Source organism: Prosopis cineraria, unplaced genomic scaffold (assembly GCF_029017545.1).
Source record: "Prosopis cineraria cultivar Desert tree isolate PC_DT_omini unplaced genomic scaffold, ASM2901754v1 PC2, whole genome shotgun sequence".
NCBI classification, from domain to species: domain Eukaryota; kingdom Viridiplantae; phylum Streptophyta; class Magnoliopsida; order Fabales; family Fabaceae; genus Prosopis; species Prosopis cineraria.
Genome location: NW_026555333.1, coordinates 6,302,326 through 6,321,653, shown reverse-complemented (window position 1 = coordinate 6,321,653; position 19,328 = coordinate 6,302,326). Strand labels below are relative to the sequence as shown.

The following is a 19,328-nucleotide window of genomic DNA, read 5'->3' as shown; positions in this document are numbered from 1 at the left end:
TCTATACAGTATATACTTAATTTACTTCACTCAATTAAAAATTAATTAAATGAATTTCATAGAAGAATTTGACAATGATACTCAAAAGGATGCTCCATACAATTTTGGGTAATGAAAGATACTATGTCGCTTCTGCCATAAAAAAGAATCTTATCATTTCAAATTGGAAAATGATACAAAAGTTCATTTAAATTATGTAAATGATAGATTGATCTCATAAAATGGCATAATTTTTCTAGAGTTTCAAAGGCTATTTCTGTTATTAGGAAATTATAGGAAATAATGCTTTTGCCCTTTATTCAAATTAAAAAAATTTGCAACTTCTTATTCACAACTTTATTTATATATTAACAATTTTTATTTCTAAATTCATAACAATTTAATATTTATTCACAAGTCCTGATTGCAGGTCCTCATATACATCAAGTGTTAAAAATTCATAACTTTTCATTCACAACTTTTATTCATATATTAACAACTTTTGTTTCTAAATTTGCAATAATATCTATTCGCAAGTCCTGATTTGTAGGTCTTGATATGCATCAGATGTAAAAAATTTGTAACTTTTCATTCATAACTTTTGTTTTTATATTAACAATTTTTGTTTCTAAATTCGTAATAATTTAATAGTTATTTGTAACTCCACATCTGCAGGTGTTGATATGCATTAAGTGTTGAAGATTCACAACTTTTCATTCACAACTTTTGTTCCTATATTAATAATTTTTATTTATAAATTTACAACAATTCAATAATCATTCGCAACTCTACATATACAAGTTTTGATATATATCAGGTGTTGAAAATTTGCACCTCTCTATGCAAAACTTTTGTTTATATATTAATAACTTTTGTCTTTAGATTCACAAAATGCAATAAAGAATTGTAATTTATCAGTATCCTCTGTAAATTAATTAAATCAGCAAAAATGAATTACCACCTTAATTCAAGAAATAACAACTTTCATTAATTTAAATAAAAAGAAAACTTTAAAAAGTGATAACTATCTAAGGTTTTGTTGTCAATTATATGATCTACAACTTGCATCAAAATACTCTATAACCCATTTGACAAAAATATATGAAGGGTTGACTTCTAGTGTCATCTCTTCTCTTATCATTTTTATCCTCATACCCTCCCATCATATTATATTTTACTTTCAATATTTTGTACAAAATGTCCTCCTATGTAGAAATAACAGAATAGTTCCTTTCTAAAACTAGAAGTAAAAGAAGTCATTTCTCATGCTAACATAAAACAATGAAATAGTCATTCATCAATATGTCTATTTTTCAAACATCATAATCACATGTCTGTTATGTATCATTCAACAACAACTATTCTTTTTATCTTTACAGCTTTATATTGGTCATTTACAACTTTGATTTATGCGTTTATAATACAACTAAAAATAATATATCATTTATCATTTATGCATGAGTAAGCATTTATATCCACGTATAGTATAATAGAGAAAATGAAGACCTCAATCATTTATGCACATTAACCTATATCAACTTTAACTATCACATATAGAAGGAGAAATTTTCAAGGAGGAGAGGAAATTAACTCATATACAACACAACTACTAGAGAAAGAATGATTACTTACATATATCCATGTTCAGTTGCTCAATAAAATAGATCACCCATGTATAGAAACTCAAAAAAAAAAAAAGATAGACGAGAAGAAAAAAGAGAAGAAGGAGAGTGATTAGAAGAAGAGCACAAAGAAAAAAAAAAGAGGAGCATAAGAAGACGAAGTAGAGGCAAAGGCAAAACACATAAGAATGAATCTACATTGAGGTTTGAGATTTTTATTTTATTTGAAGGCAATTTGATCATTTATTTTAATTCTCTAATGATAGAAATATTTTATGGAACTCTAGAAAAATTATATCATTTTGTGAGACCAATCTATAATTTACATAATTTAAATGAATTTTTTTATCATTTTTCCTTTGAAATTTGAGGCGAATCTCTAGGAAAATCAAAATATGAATGCACCTAGTTGTCTGATCAAAAACCCTCCACTGCCATCTTGAAATCTGCGTTGCTCCAAGCCTAGTGGACCACCTCGGTGGCACTAGGAGAAACAAATATCAAGTGTCTAAAAGGGATTAAAATTCCTAGTTGGGATAGTTTACAATTCTATAGACAATCTTTAAACGATTGTTACTAATGTGTCTGAGAGTCACCCTCCCAAGTGGTGTAAGAAATTATTACAGGCATGAAGAGCTTCGCCTGATCCATGCCATGCATGATCGAGACCATAATGGGGCGGTGGAATTTAGAGACATTTTTAGCATTTTGCTCTTAACCTGCTTAAATTAAAAAAGGGCTCAGCATTTGTATTTTTTTTGTTGGGAGAATTACAGATAAGTCTCACTTATTGATTAGTTACTCCCATATTCATTGACAACTGAGTTTAAGAGTGGACTTAGGAGTAATTAATTGTATTGAAAGGGACCTTAGAATAATTTTCTTTCTTTGTTTTTTTCCCCTTTTGGCTGCACACTGTAAGTGTAACATGGTAGATCCCCACCTGACTCAGATACGCCAAGAAAAGAAACACGGGAGATGTGCACGACAATGGAACTTAAGTGATAGTTAGTAAAACTACTTTGTGTGTGTGTTACATGACACAGACCATAAATTTGTAACAGTTGAGATGAGCAGTGGAATAAAAAGGAAATGGAGAAAATCCTAGTCTGTTTGATCAATGATTAGTATCATTCATATTGAATGCGCATAAAACACAAATCCATCCATATACTGCAATACTGACCTCAAATTTAATTTGGTAAGGCCAGTAATTTAATTAAGCAAAAACAAAGGGTAATGGTGGCGGAGAACATTAGGAGGTATATTCTAGTTAATGGTTTCCTTAATGTCTTCATTGGGTGCTCAAAATGTTAGGTATTTTGGGATAAATTAACAGAAGCAAGTGCCACATAAATGAAATAGAATAATGGGGGACGTCTCAATTCAAATGTAATAAAAGTAGAAGAAAGATGAGGATTTTGTGATGGCTTGGCTTTGTTTTGTTTTGTGGGTGTGGGAGCACTAGACTGGACAAACCGTGGATGGTGAAGGAAGGTGGATATCTTAATAATAGTCCACTTCTTCCATTGGCTTTGTTGGCCACCCACTTATTTATGGCCCCTCATTACACATATGATTGGACACTTCTTTTTTATTTTCATAATTTATTTTAGCCTGCGATAATATATAGATATATACACATATTATTTTAATTCCATGAATATTATAACTCGAAAGTTTAAAGAAGGGGAGAGAGAAGAAACCTTTGTTTTCTCTATTACATTTAGCCTTCACCTTCACATATTAAGAGAAAATAATAACTATACTAACAAGCTAGCTCACCATGCTAATCGTGAAATGTTTAACATAATAATTTTACATGATTCACTTTTTGAATACAAGAACTCTTCGAATTCTCATCTTTTTTTTTTTTTTCAACCACAACTTAAATCGTGTTCTTGTGCTGAGAAGAAACTTGGCTTAACAAGTGCGCTGAATAAGAGGAAATTTATATAAAGATATCTAGACATTTCCAACAATGATGTACATTGTCCACCATAAATCACATAGACCAAAAAAAAGCTCAATCATGGCTTCCTCTTTTGATCGAAACATGCTAAACTTGTTTTCTTTATTAATTTATATTAAATGATCCTCCAGAGTGCACATCACATCTAAGGAATGCTGATGAATGACGAGAATTGTGAACTCTCTTTATCGATCACTTGTTTTTATCTGCTCTTTATGTTCTTCGCTTTGACCCACTTTCCCAAAAGCAGTGACCCATTTAATTGAGCTTTGCATTTTTAGGCTAACAAGATTATTAAATGATTAAAATTGGTCTTGTACACCCCAAGCAGAAAATAGTATACAAACTACAGCATTACAATACTGAAACAGAAAACAGTCATCTAAACTTGGAAAATTTCCAATAAACTTGAAAAGCCAAGATGACATTATTATATAAATATAAGTAAATTGATTAATTTCTAAACCTATTTTCTTGTATTTTAAAGGGCTTGTCTTTAGTGTTCACCGGCTTATATATCAAAGCCTGGAACATGAACCATCCCTCCACAAGCAGAAGTAGATGGAGACTTTCTGCAATGTTGCACTGTAGATCTAATGATGAGTCACATGATTTATTTTTCCTTTATAATTTATAAATAATGGGCTTTTTCATAATTGTTTCTATTTTTATATTGCTATAAATTTATCAGAAAAATATAAAATATTTACATTAAAAATGAAAATGTAAAATGTAAAAATATGCAATAATAATAATTATATGTTTTTATTCCTCTATAAGTACACTCGAAAGAACATGTATTGAGTAGAAAATCATGCCCCATCCATTTAAAAATGTAAAATTTTTTTAATTAAATCTCACCTTTAATAAAATAGTTATTTATTTTCAAACCAATTTTACTTTTTATGTTTATCCTTATAAACATCCTAAAATAAATATAAAGTAATTTATTCAATAAATTTTTTTTTTAAAAAATAATGATTACACATAAAAAAATTAAAAATTTCTTATATTTTTAATATCCAACCCATCAAATTATATTTTTAAATGGAGGGAGTATAAATAATATGCTTTCCATTCTTTAATACAAAGAATAAATCAATACCTCGCCAATACATTAATTCACAAATATCCCCGATTTGATTTAATGCCTCAACTTCTACTTTAAAGTTAATGATTGTTAATTAATTAGTACTTTCAATTTAATGAAAGTTATAATTATAATAATGTGCCATCAGACGTTGAAAATGAAAGAAATCATGACTATTTAAACAAAAAAGTTATAGGTTCAATTCAATTTGTGTGAATGTAAAAAAAAAAAAAAACTAACTTCTGGACCATTCTTTTACAAATGTTTGGGTCAAGCAAGTTTAAAATTTTGGGTTTAAATCTACAAGACTTAAGCTAAAATAGTACATAATGAATTTTATAGCCCAATATTTAGTTTATGTTATTTAGAGGTGCAAAATTCCAACAGTGGGGCTAGGCCGCAGTTTTTTTATAATCCTCCCCGTCGACACAAGAGCCACCGTTCATACATGTTGGCTTTTAAAAATTTGATTGTTACGGCAAATGTTTTTCATTGTGTACCTTAATATTTTTGTTCCTGTTTTTCATTGTACACCTTAATATTTTTGTTTCTTTTTTTTTTAAAAAAGTAGGTACGGAGCACATTTTTATTGCATTAACCAGTCATGAGCGAGGCGTGGGGTGGCTACCCCAATTTCGGTTATCTTCTCTCATCCTCGGCCAACGTTTAATGCGCCTTGTCACTTCTCACTTTCTACCCCTTCTTCCCCATTTTACCCCTGTCTCTTTCGCCGACTAACCGTTTTGCCATTCCTCTTCATTTGCCCCTCTTATTTTATTTTTTTCTTATATTCAATTCAATGCATCATGAGTATATACGTATTTTTCAATTTTCTTCCGCATTAGTTTACAATACTTTTATTTCTTTTATGGAAATTGCATGTTACAAATATGTTCTATAAAAATATAAAACACAATATAAATCAAATATAAGAATTATATTTCTATTTTATCGGATTCTCCCCACTAAAAAGACAAGTTCTATTGGTCCAACTAAACGATTATCTCTGTTAATCATGACTTTCTTGGTATAATATTAAAGTCACTTGGAAAATTCTACATACAAATATTACAACGCTTTAAGATCCGCAATTTGAACGTCGATATGATGGGATCATAAATTATCGAAGCTAAAAAAACATGCTACACTATGTCTAAATACATTTACTTTAATTTGTATGACAATTAAAATTTAAAAGTGGTTACTGGTCACGTATATATATGGTTAAAAGTAAAGCGGGCAAGGATGATGTACTATCCAAGTTTGAGCGGCATGAGGACAATATAAAATGTTATCGTCTTCGACTTTTGGTTCTTTAATTTAACATTTAATATATATTAGAGTCAAAACAATACAATATATATAGACACACCATATATAGCAATATTCTTATATACTCAGGACAAATTGCACGCAATAATATGTGCGTGTGTGTTGGGGGGGGTGTTTTGATCTGGAATAGATTTTCCAAATTCGTGCAATTTTGAACTAGAAATTGAGTCAAAGAGAATGGTGAGTCCCATATGACAAGTGAGAGCACATCATATTTTTTCCCATTTCTGTCCCATAGTAACGATTATGTACCGAGAATTACGTTTCGTGTTATTGTTTGTGGGGGTTATTGAATTGAACTTGTAATATATACGCATCACACTATATGGGAACTTATAAATGTAAAGCACGCACGACAAACATCACAGTGAACTAAAAGTAGTTACAAGGGGTCGACAAAGGCACAAGATTCCACTTGCATTATAATAAAAAAAAAGCAAAATGCATATGGGATCAGATTTGTAAAATAGACAAAAAGAAAGGGTTTTTCTCTTGTTCACAATAACTTTCATTTGCACGCTGAACCACTCGTTCGAAAGGTGTCCACATGCATTCTTCTTATTACTCGACGTGTATAAATATATCGTAAGATGATGATCACACAGCTCGCAGGGAGAAGGGAGCCAGAACTAATCGTCTCAGCACTTCTTGTTTCGAGTTCTTAAAAGAGAAACAAAGGCACAAGAACGGGGCCGAGAGAGAAAGATGGAATGGAGGAAATGTTATATGGACGTGATTTTGGTGCCTCTGGCAATTCTACTGAACTTTGGTTACCATATGTGGCTCTGGCACAGAGTTAGGACTCAGCCTCACACTACCATCATCGGCATCAATGCCAGTGGCCGCCGAAACTGGGTTGCTCACATGATCAAGGTATATATATTCCTTCGTTCGTGCATGCCTACCACACACACACGGCCTGCTGATCTTTGATTGCACTTTCATTTTCTTCATCATGTTTGTGTGAAGTTCATGCATCCATTTGTTGTGTGTGTGTGTGTGTGTGTGTGCATATACTGACTGTATCCGGTTTTCTCTGTTATCCTTTTTATAACTAATCTGGGATTGAATTTCTTACAATATCATATTGCATCGCCCGAATGATCAATGACAAGGGAAGGAAGATCGAGAAAAGGGCTTTTGTTCCCAGAAAGATAATGGATCTTCTATAGTCTATCACGGAAAATTTTTCTGGCACAATTTGCAAAGAAATAATAAAGACAGGAATTTTATCTTTCTGATGTGTGGTATAATTTGTTGAATATTCCTCGATTCTTAATTTAATGCGTTAATTCTAGTTTGTCCTAGAAAATGTGCGTGCAAATCCTAAACAAAATGTCACCTGAGCTGTATATGCTGACATATGTGCCTATAAACAGTATCTGTCCATATCATATCGAATGAATTCCATGTCAGTAGCAACTTCTTCCTCCATTATCATTATAGTGTTGTTGCGTGATGTCAAACTTTTGCCATGCCTCTTCTGCTAGATAATCAATAGTGTGGTGCCTGTGAAAATAATGGCTATATTCTGTGTCAATCTTGACTTTTAAACCATATCATGTGTGTGAGTTGCACCGGAACCTTCAAGAATTCTATATTCTTATATGTGAAGATATACTATAAGGCCCTTGCAGGCAACTAGGATATTACTGCTTTAACAAAGTGGCCAGCACATTTTCCATTATCTTGTACAGTTCTATCACTCCGTCTATTTTCCACGAACATATTCTGGGCACGTTAATTTGGATCCTGTGACTTGCGTATATGGGACTCTTGAAAGACAGAAAGAAAGTACAAAGCATTCCAAATTGTGAAACTGTAGACCATATTAATTATTAGCTTCATAAAAGAGAATGACTATTCATGTGATCAAGAATTGGCAGACACGGTTTTGTTCCAGCATTATCACAAACACATTCCGGGCATGTTTGGTTCCTTCAATTTAATTTCTTGGGTGACTTACGTGTGGATCATGACAGGACAACGAGAAGAAGAACATCCTAGCAGTTCAGTCATTGAGAAACACAATCATGGGTTCGACCCTAATGGCCACAACTTGCATCCTACTCTGTTCAGGCCTGGCAGCAGTTATAAGCAGTACTTACAGTGTGAAGAAGCCACTCAACGACACAGTGTACGGAGCTCATGGGGAGTTCATGGTGGTTCTTAAGTACGTCACCCTCCTCACCATCTTCATCTTCTCCTTCTTCTGCCACTCTCTGTCCATAAGGTTCATAAACCAAGTGAACATCCTCATCAACACGCCTCAAGATCCAATGTCCTTGGTCACACCAGAGTACCTCCACGAGCTCTTAGAGAAAGGCTTCATTCTGAACACTGTGGGAAACAGGCTCTTCTACGCAGCAATTCCTCTTCTGCTTTGGATCTTTGGGCCTGTCTTGGTCTTCTTGTGCTCTCTCACCTTGGTTCCTGTACTTTACAATCTCGACCTTACATTTTCATGTGGGAAGAAAGGGAATAAAGAAGTCGTTGAGAATCCTGATTATGTATGAAGTTTGGTCATAACTTTTTCATTGTTTACGATAATTAATTAACTAGAAAAATATATGCTTGGTCGTCTGTGTTAAGCTGTCGCCAGCGTTTTGAGCTTGGTTCTACAGTATCAATATCATTCAGATTGTCCATTTAAAGATCTACACCTGGTGTAAGATTTCTCCTTCCTTTGTGGGTTTTTTCTTTTTTAAATCTCTATCACTATATATTATATTCATACTCTTACGCAGAAAAAGGAGTAGCCAGAGCGCAAGCAGTTTTAAACTTTAATTTTTTTTTTCAATTGATAAAGTAATGGATATATTATTGGAGTGACCATGCAAAGCAATATAGCATGAGATTATAAGTGGAGCAGCGTTTCATGCGGAAGATTAATTAATTAAATCGTAGTGTGAGGAGGCAAGGATTGAAAGCGACGAAGCTGTGTGCCAAGTGACAAATTATTTTGGAGGGATTAGGTCAAAATTAAATTATTTATTTCAAGATGGGTATATTAATTGCTTGATAAATTTAAAAGATTAGAGGACTTCACGCGGCTAACAAAATTGTTGAGAGGATCTTATATTTTCCCCAACTATATCATAATATCCAAGTCTTAGCCTACTATGAAAATATATGCATATACTTTTTTTTTTTTTTTCGGGGGACAAAAGTAAATGCACGTAGTCGGGGAATATTATTGCAGTTCTGGAATTTATCAGCATAGCGGATGATATGGGAGTTGATCGCGTGCTGGTACATAGACCGTGGGAGACCATGAACAACCTCTAACTACATGCACATGATAGTGAGGATGAGAGAGCCCATATTCTTCAATCTCATAATTAATGTAAGTCTAATTGCACATATATTTAAGCAATCTATATTCTTCTCTACATATTTTTATTGGGGCTAACAACATTTAAATATGTTAAAGTCAGATAGTTAAATAAAAAAAAATTATTTATTACATCTTGTTTACGGCCAGTGACCGATTTAAGGCCGCACTCAATCACGAGCAATATTCTTGGAAAATTTGTTTCTCTTGCTTAAAAAACAGTAATATAGAAATCCATTACTATAAATCATATTCGATTCAATTATATTTATATTCGACGTATGTGACTTGTTTCTAAGTGGGTCCCGACCTTATTATTCAACCAAAGTTCACACAGAATCAGGATTCTCAACGAGGTCCTTATTACCATTCTTCCCAATATGAAAAAATAAGGTCGAGTCTGTAAAGCACAGAAAGCGTGGTGAGAGAGCAAGAGAAGACCAAGACAGGCCCAAATATCCAAAGCTGAAGAGGCAGGGATTGCTGCGTGGAAGACCCTGTTTCCAGCAGTGTTCATGACATGGATCTCGAGGGGTGTCGACGAGGATGTTCAATTGTTTCTTTCACTATTTTTTATATTGCATATTCTATAAAATAGTAGAGGTACACTACGAAATATATTACACAAGTATAAATATAATATTTCTTTTATTAAAAAATATTTTGATTTTGGGAATTTTAGACTTGTACGGGACCCACTTTATTGCAAAAGGATATTTTGATTTTGGGAAAATAACAACAAAATCTATTTAAATTATGTAAATGATAGATTGGTATCATAAAATGATATAATTCTCCTGAAGTCCTATGGGATGTTTCTATTATTAAGAAATTAAAAAAATGACTAAATTACTTTTAAATAAAACAAAAATCCCAAGCCTCAATGCAATTCATTCTTTGCACGTTCTTACCTTTGCTTTGACTTCTTGTTCTCCTCTTCTTCTTGTTTTTGTGCTCTTTTTTTGGTCCGTCTCCTTTTCTCCTTCTCGCCTATCTTATTTCTTTTTAAGTTTCTATACGTAGGTGATTTGTTTTGTTAAACTATTATACGTGGGTATATGTAAGCAATCATTCTTCATTTGTTAAATGTGTTGTACGTGGGTAAATTTCTTCTCCCATATATAATAATTGAAGTTAATGTAGGTTAATGTGTATAAATGATTGAGATCTTTATTTTTTTTTTTTTTTGCTATATATGGGTATAGACACTTACTCATGAATAAATAATAAATGATATATCATTTTCAGTTGTGTTGTAAATACACAAACCAAGGTTGTAAATGATCATTATAAAGTTGTGAATATAAGAAAAATAATTGTTATTGAATAAAACATAACATATATGTGATTATGACATTTGAAAAATAGACATGTTGATGAATGACTATTTCATTTTTTTTGGTTGGCATGAGAAATGATTTCTTTTGCTTCTAGTTTTAGAAGTTAACTATTTTGTTATTTTTACATAGGGGGACATTTTATATAAAATATTGAAGGTAAAATATAATATGATGGGGGACTGTGAGGATAAAAATGATAAGAGAAGGGATGACATTAGAAGATTTAGCCCTTTATATATTTTTGTCAAAATGGTTATAGAGTATTTTGATGCAAGTTATAGATCATGTAACTGATAAAACTTAGATAGTTGTCACTTTTTAAAGTTTTGTTGTCATTTAAATTAATAAAAGTTGTTATTTCTTAGATTAGAATAGTAATTCATTTTTTTTATTTAGTCAATTTACAGGGGTACTGATAAATTATAATTCTTTGTTACATTGTTGCGAATCTAGGGACAAAAATTGTGAATGAAAAGTTGTAAATTTTTAACACTTGATGTATATCAAGACCTGCGTATGCAAAGTTGTGAATGACTATTGAATTTTTGCGAATTTAAAAATAAAACTTGTTAATATAGAAACAAAAGTTGTGAATGAAAAGTTACAAATTTTCAACACCTAATGTATATTAGGACCTGCAGATACAAAGTTGTGAATGACTATTGAATTATTGTGAATTTGAAAACAAAACTTTTTAATATAGGAATAAAAGTTGTGAATTTTTAACATCTGATACATATCAGAACCTGCAGATGTAGAGTTGCGAATGACTATTAAATTATTAAGAATTTAAAAATAAAAGTTATTAATATAAGAATCAAAGTTGTGAATGAAAAGTTACAAATTTTTAACACTTGATGCACATCAAGACTTATGAATAGCTCTTAAATTATCGTAAATTTAGAAACAAAATTTATTGATATATGAATAAAAATTATGAATGGAAAGTTATGAATTTTCAACGGTTGATGCTTATTAGGACCTGTAGATTAGGACTTATAAATAACTATTAAATTATTGTGAATTTAAAATAAAAGTTATTAACATATGAACAAAAGTTATGAATAAAAAGTTGTGAATTTTTAATACTTGGTGCATATCAGGATCTATAGATTAGGACTTATAAATAACTATTAAATTATCGTGAATTTAAAAACAAAAGTTACTAATATATGAACAAAATTGTGAATAAAAATTATGAATTTTCAACATTTAATGTATATCAAGACCTGCAGATCAAGACTTGTGAAGAGTTATTAAATTATTACGAATTTAGAAATAAAAGTTGTAAATTTTTTTAATTTGAATAAAAGGCAAAAGTTTCATTTATTATCCTAATGACAGAAACATCTCTTGAGACTTCAGAAAAATTATACCATTTTTTGAAATCAATCTATCATTTATATAATTTAAATAAATTTTTCTATCATTTTCCTTTGATCTTTTCATCCACTTATTTTATTTCAATTCAATCCAAAAATCTTGCAACTAATTTTTAGATTTTTATGGGACCTACTGTTAAATATTTATTTTTCCTAATCCTTAATTGAAACTCTCTAAAATCATATATTTATATAAAAAGTCTAAAACTATTTAAAAGATTGTGTTTCCTTATTAAAAAGTATAAGACATTTTTTAAAATTAAATGTCTAAAAATACAAAGCATTTTAATTTTTTAATGTGTGTTTATTGAATTATTTTAAAAAATATCTTTAATGAATAATCACAGTAAGATACCCAGAACAAACATAAAAAGACAATATTATTGAGAATATAATTTTGATTACAAATTTTTGTGAGGAGTGATAGTGTGATAACTAAAAGCATAATGTAATAAATTAAATTTTATGAATTTCTTATATTTTTGCAAATGCTTTATAATCATCATTTCAAGAGAAAAAGACGTCAAACATTTTGAAAGATAAAAAAGAATTAATAAAAAAATATACTTTTGAGTTCCTGCATTTTACTTAAATTTACTATGGGTCTCTATATTTTTTCAGTATTTTAAGTTCATATATTTTTATTTTCTGATATTCTAGGTCTCTATAACTATCATTTATGGAAAGACTTAAAACAAAAAAAAAATACAAGAATCGATAACAAAATTCGAACAAAATGTAAGGATTAAAGTTATATTTTTTCTTATTAAAATCAGTAAAGGTGAATCAGTGGGATAATAATTTTCTGCTAAACAATAATTTTTACGCATGAGTTTTTATAGATCGTTGCTCTTGAGCTCGTCATTAGTAAAAATTGGTTTCTTGAAGGAGTTTGTCCAGGCAGCAGGCAGCAGCCATGTCTTATCGTATCTTCCCGCAACAACTGGGTCAATTGCTCAAGCATTGGAGGCCAAAGACCCATCTGATGCTGTCTTCATTCTTTATCGTATACTTGACAGTCTTCTTCTCCAGAGGCTCTGAGCATAAAAGAGCAGGCCATCACAAACCTCTCTGACCTTCTCAAGCAAGAGAATAGGGCAGAGGATTTACATAGCCTTCTCATTCAGTTGAGGCCCTTTTTTTCCTTGATTCCTAAGGCAAAAACTGCCAAGATTGCAAGGGGAATAATTGACTCTGATGCTAAAATACCAGGAACATCTTATTTACAAATTGCACTCTGCAAAGAAATGGTGCAATGGACTCGTGCTGAAAAGCGTACTTTTCTGAGGCAGCGAGTTGAGGCAAGCTGGCTTGCAGCACTTCTCATGGAAAATAAGTGAGTATGCTGAAGCTCTGACTCTCCTTACTGGTTTAGTCAAAGAGGTTAGAAGGTTAGATGACAAGCTTCTACTTGGAGACATTGACATGCTGGAAAGCAAGCTACACATCTCATTGCGAAATCTTCCTAAAGGTAAAAGATGCGGCTGCCCTCACGGCTGCAAGAACAGCTGCAAATGCCATTTACGTGCCCCCAGCTCAACAAGGTGCAGGAGATCTGTAGAGCGGGATTCTTCATGCAGAGGCGAAGGACAATAAAACTGCATCTAGTTATTTCTTCGAAGCTTTTGAACCTTTCAATGCTCTTGAAGACCCCAAGGCTACTTTTAGTCTAAAATACATGTTGTTGTGCAAGATCATGGTGAGCCAAGCAGATGATATTGCTGGGATTATTTCGTCCAAAGCGGGCCTTCAATATGTTGGGCCTGACCTGGATGCCATGAAAGCGGTTGCAGATGCTCAGTCCAAGCGATCCCTGAAGTTATTTGAGGTTGCTTTGAGGGGTTTCAAGGCACAATTGGAGGAAGATCCCATTGTTCACTGGCACCTCTCGTCCCTGTATGATACCCTTCTGGAGCAGAATCTTTGCAGGTTAAGCCATTCTCAAGGGTTGAGATTGCACATACAGCTGAACTTATCGAACTTCCTATTGATCGATCATGTGGAGCAAAAGTTGCCTCAGATGATTTGGGCAAGAAATTTGCTGGGACATTGGATCAAGGTGCTGGATGCCTTATCATGTTTGATGATCCTAAGACTGATGCAATCTATCCTACAACTTTAGAAACGATTTCTAAAATGGGGAAGGTCGCAGATAGTCTCTATGTTCGGTCTGCAAAAATTATGGCACGAGCCCTCACTTCGTTCCTCTAGTTGCCACGATATATATATATATATACATACATACATATTTTGAAGCAACATATATATTTACTTTGCATTGTTTCTTGATTCGGCCATGATCGGGTCCTGCATTATACTTATACCTGGGCCTGTTCAATCTGATCTCCTTTGAGTACCTTGAACTTACGCTCGCTGAGTGTTGCCTGCATTGCTTTTATATGATCCGCCTAAGGAGGGATTTGCCTGGATCGAGTGAAATAGCAACGGAGATTTGTGCATTCATTTTTAGTGTGTTGCATAACTTGCATTAAGACTTGTAGTCGCTTAGTCAATAAAATATCATCATCAATATATCAATACATACATACATACATATCTCAATATAAAAGTTGTAGGAAGTTACATTATTTACAAGCAATAAATGCATGGCTCATCTTAGGTTTGGTACAAGTGTATGGGGTTCACTTTAATTTTATTCAAAATTTTAAATTGGTGTGTGATATTTGTTAGACTGAAGTCCTTTTATTTATTTGTTTGTTTGTTTCTGAGATTGTAGTCATATATATGGTTTGAATGTTTGTTCATTAGTCAGTGGCTCCTTTGAATTTTTATTTCTCGAAATTATTACAAAATGTTGTTTGGAAGATATCCTATGAAGGCGGACATATAAACATTTCTTCCTGTTATTTATATTTTGGGGGGTGGGGGGGGGGGGTGGGGGATCTTGTGATTGTAGTGTATTTCTATCTTTCCTTTTCCGCGGTTGATGCACTTCTATCTTGTTTATCATAGGGAAAATCAATTACACAGCAACACCCTAAAAAAAAAAAAAGATTAACCATCTCAAATTCTCATTTGAAAGTTCCAACTTTCAACAGTAAAGTTTCAAGTTTTTTTTCAACATGAATGAAGAAATCTAGAGGGAGTCATCCACTTTCAATCTGCAACAGTAAAGTTTCAACTTTCAATAGAACTTAAGGCCAATAGAAAGCTCAACATTCTAGAGAAATCATGAGGGAGATATTGGAAACGAAATCTGAAAGACGGGACAAGAAAAGAGGGGCAAAAAAAAAAAAAAAACTAGAAAATGAAGGTCCGCTGGGTCTATTGTTGTTGAGGACGATGACGAAGATAAAAGGTCTCCCATGTTCTTTGGTGCAGTGATAGAAAGACAAGCATTGGATTGAAGAAATGAAGAGCAGGGCGCGGTTGGAGATGATGAGTGTGGGTGTCAAGGGTGGAGACTGAATGTGTATCGAAAGAGGATAGAGGAGCAGAGCTCGTTTTTATTTTATTTTAAACATCAGGGGAACATATGGATTTTCATCATTAAAATTAACTCCACTTACAACCTCAAGGACTGATGCAAAGCTAAATTAGAATTGATTGGTTGTTACATGTGAATAAGTTTGTCTAGAGGTCTTTGGTTGCGATTTTTCCTTTATTATATTGTTCTGTAGCCTTCGAGGGAAGTAGTTTATTTTTAAAGCTAAAATTATTTAAAAAATAAATTATCCAGAAATTTTTATTAAGAGTATAAATTGTTTCTGAGTGATACTGAAAACATTTTTATTGTGAAAAATAGGTAAAAGAAATTAAAATTTTTCTTTGAGAAAAGGGAGAAAGCACACTCACCGGATTTTTTTTTTAATCAATGATTTTTTTAACCATCGTTAAACAAAATTCTCGGATTAAGTATGTTTATCAATTTATTCCTCGCAATATTTTGCACAAGAGAGTTAGTTTTGAGAAAAATTAAAATAAACATAAATTTACATCCTTACTTATTTTCATTTTTTTTTTCAGGTTAGCATGTGCACTTGTGCAGAATATTCTCAACTTTCTGTGGGATCGCCCCATTTCCTTTAGCCAGAAGAACTTCACCCTTAAGAAACCCACTTTTAATAGTTCAACAGCCACTTGCCCATTTGCGCGCTTCCGTATGTTCAATCTTTCCACAAAAAGTTATATCATATCATTCAGTTCATTGGGTAATCTCTCTCTCTCTCTCTCTCTCTCTCTCTCTGTGCAAAAGTAGAATTCATCCTACCGTTATTCTTACATCCTTTATTTAGATATAGGCTGGGAAAAATCACACTTCTAATTTTCTTTAAATCTATCTGGTCTTGATTATTTTTTTCATATGCATTCTGTATTTGATGTAATTAAGTCAAGCTATTTGTTATATCCATGTGTAGTGTGAATTGTTGTAAATTTGGTATTTCAAATGTTGATGCTAGGAATTTGATTTCCTTTTTAACTGTATTTGTAGGCTTTTACACACACACACACACACACACACAAATATAGAAGAATTGAACAAAAAAAAAAAAAGACTTTGATGCCTTTTCCAATTTCAGACTCTCGTCTTATTAAAGATTAATGGGATCGGATACTTATGATATGAAACTATAGCCTTACAGGCAATGCTTGTTCACATGCCTCCTTTTCCTTTGCAGGACACTTCCTTTAAAGTGGAGAGATAATTGCGTGCAATTCTAAAGCTTTCTAAAATAATTAGTATCTTTACTCTTTGATAAAGTCATCGTAGCTTATTATTATTCGTGTCGTGAACAAGGGAAAAGGATGAGATGGTCATGGTTTGGTGAACTTCCTTTTGAGCCTCTTAATCTATGGTCTACCCAGTTTGACATCAAAGCAACAAGTTAAAAAGAAACCATAATATCTACACATTTACTTACCAGAATAGAATTATGAAATGACATGGATTAAAAAAATAAAAAAAAATAAATTAAATCACCTTTCTTCCCATGATAAGCATAATATAAAACTCCTTAATATATATTACACATGTAAAAATCATCACATGCTCTAAAAATTTTATGAATTATTATTCTCAATCACATGACCTAAATTATCCCTTCCTCTTGTGAACCTATTCACCTATCTCCTTTTATCATCTTCTTTTTATCTGTATTTTTTTAATTCATTTTATTTCATTTTATTTTAATAAGAAAACGTGACATAAATTAATTGGCTGAATACATAAGCAAATTACCCAAGGGGGCATATGAATATAAGGAAGTTCATGGCTGCAACTTAGCTGCTAAGCAATGCCGGTTTTAATTTCTTTTCATCTAATAACCATTTTTATCAGTTGAGTTGCTTTTCTCCCTCTCGCTTTCCCTTTTTTCTTTTTCCTTTGTCGGTGAGGAGTTTTTCTATCACTTGTTTCAAGCCCCTACTCTTTGGTTTACAATAACATTGGTAGTAACAATTAACAAATATTGATTCAGCTAATAAGAATTTAATTTGTAAGGTCGTGGAAATGTTATCTCCTAATCTTTTCTTTATCCAAAAAAAAATGGAAGTAATAACATATGCATCCATGAAAAAAGTTCTTACACGTCGAGCATTGCTATCTCCAATCTGGGTTCTGTGATTGTTATTGGTAACAATTAATTTAATTTAAATGATTAAGAGCTTTTACATACCCACCCTTCGCTTATTTTCTTTTTAATTTGAATAAAAATTTCATTTTTTAAAGTTAAGTTTATTAATTAATCTCCACTTATAAATAAACTGGCCAACATTAAGAAAATCTAAATCTTTAAACAAATGGTTAATGTCCGATTCTTAATCCCCCCCTCTCTTGCCAAGCCCCATTCTTTTAATCATACCCGTATCCTTCGTTCCTTTTATGTGCACATCTTCAATTCATGCATCTATTTGTATGTGTTTGTTGACACATCAAACACATCTTGTTACATCTCATACATTAATTAGTACATCTCCTTTTTTGGATAAATTTTATATTAAAAAAAAACAGAGAGAGAGAGCTACATGAAGATGCGCACCAGAAGCACGTCCATCTAACATGTCACCAACAAAAAACTTTGGGGGGGGGGGGGGGTGACATTATTAGACTCTCAAGAGATTAAAATACCAGTTAGGTCTCTTATAAGATTTTTTGAACAATTAGTTATGAATATCGATTTAGGCAACTGCAAACAAAAATTTCAATTAAAAATTAAAAATTTAAATATCTTCTTCGTAATTAAAATTCCTAAATACGCAAATATTTGAATTAAAATTTATAATTTAATTCTTAAAAAATTATCGAGGGCCTAATTATTGTTCATTTGATCCTATTTATATGATAAAGATAATATTTATTTTAGTCCTATTTATATAACTCCTCAATAATCATTGTTTTATTATTTTCATCCTTTTACCCCTATTAAATGTTAGGGAGCCTATTAAGTACTATAATATTTTATTTTCAAAATATGTATATTTGATAGTGGTAAAATTAAAAATTCGTTAAATTTCTAGACAAAGTTATGATATTTGAAGTTTTTCTTGGTTCCTATAAAAATAATGAAAATAATTTATAAATAACAATAAAGAGAGTATTAATATGCTATTTCTAACCTAATTACCATTATACGTGTATGTGTATATATATATGCATATATTTTCCTGATTCTATTTATAAATCACTTTTTACATGTTCCATCGAAATCAAGGAAAAACTTAAAACTCGTCAACTATATTTAAAAATTTAATAATTTTTTAATTTTATCTTATTAAATATATATACTTTAAAACATTTTTTTTTAACATTTAAGGAAAGGTAAATAAAAATTTATGATAAAAATTTAATAAGTTATTTATAAATAAGATAAAAAAAATCATTTTTTCTATTCTATAAATGAAACGAAAGAGAGGAATATGTAATGTCTAAGTGGCTGTCCCAATCAAATGGGAGTGAAGAATTGGAGTTGAATAGAACTTCCACCTTAAGAAACCCACTTGGGAATTGCATGCCTCCGCTGCAGTGCCAGTCCAAGAGGCTTTTCAAAAAGTTAAAAAGTACTGTTGCCTTGCACCACCCTCTACTTTGTCTGCTGGTCACTGCCAGTATATCTCTTTTTCTAATTCCATGATTGCCGTATTATACGAAAATTATATTCATCTTTAACCCATGCCTTTTTAAATTATTGACCTGCCATTACACGTGTTCACCATATGGTATTTATTGTTCTTTATTTCTCTTTATTTTCTCTCTTCAATGAAACACGATCACGTAATGAGTTCGGTCACTTTTCTTTTTCCTTAAACAGAGCATTGCT

At 31.8% G+C, this 19,328-nt stretch overlaps 2 protein-coding genes and 1 pseudogene across 2 annotated transcripts; all 3 read left to right on the top strand.

Moving 5' to 3' along the window:
* Positions 1-6,544: 6,544 nt before the first annotated feature.
* Positions 6,545-8,680, top strand: LOC129303673 (uncharacterized). Its single transcript, XM_054943147.1, has 2 exons — positions 6,545-6,868; positions 7,978-8,680. Exons 1-2 carry the CDS (start codon positions 6,701-6,703, stop codon positions 8,509-8,511), a joined length of 702 nt encoding a protein of 233 aa, XP_054799122.1. The 5' UTR covers positions 6,545-6,700; the 3' UTR covers positions 8,512-8,680.
* A 4,199-nt stretch (positions 8,681-12,879) lies between these two features.
* LOC129302036 (26S proteasome non-ATPase regulatory subunit 11 homolog) lies at positions 12,880-13,574 on the top strand (annotated as a pseudogene).
* LOC129302035 (26S proteasome non-ATPase regulatory subunit 11 homolog) lies at positions 13,530-14,262 on the top strand. The gene is made up of 3 exons (XM_054940698.1): positions 13,530-13,608; positions 13,701-13,879; positions 13,981-14,262. Exons 1-3 carry the CDS (start codon positions 13,530-13,532, stop codon positions 14,260-14,262), a joined length of 540 nt encoding a protein of 179 aa, XP_054796673.1.
* Positions 14,263-19,328: the final 5,066 nt, after the last annotated feature.

What these genes read in the sequence shown, in the direction of transcription:
- LOC129303673 (XM_054943147.1), top strand. Translation starts at nt 6,701, where the DNA reads ATGGAATGGAGGAAATGTTATATGGACGTGATTTTGGTGCCTCTGGCA. An exon ending in GGGTTGCTCACATGATCAAG is followed by an intron (nt 6,869 to 7,977) that starts GTATATATATTC and finishes GGATCATGACAG; the next exon opens with GACAACGAGAAGAAGAACAT.
- LOC129302035 (XM_054940698.1), top strand. Translation starts at nt 13,530, where the DNA reads ATGCGGCTGCCCTCACGGCTGCAAGAACAGCTGCAAATGCCATTTACG. An exon ending in CAACAAGGTGCAGGAGATCT is followed by an intron (nt 13,609 to 13,700) that starts GTAGAGCGGGAT and finishes ATGCTCTTGAAG; the next exon opens with ACCCCAAGGCTACTTTTAGT. An exon ending in GATCCCTGAAGTTATTTGAG is followed by an intron (nt 13,880 to 13,980) that starts GTTGCTTTGAGG and finishes GAATCTTTGCAG; the next exon opens with GTTAAGCCATTCTCAAGGGT.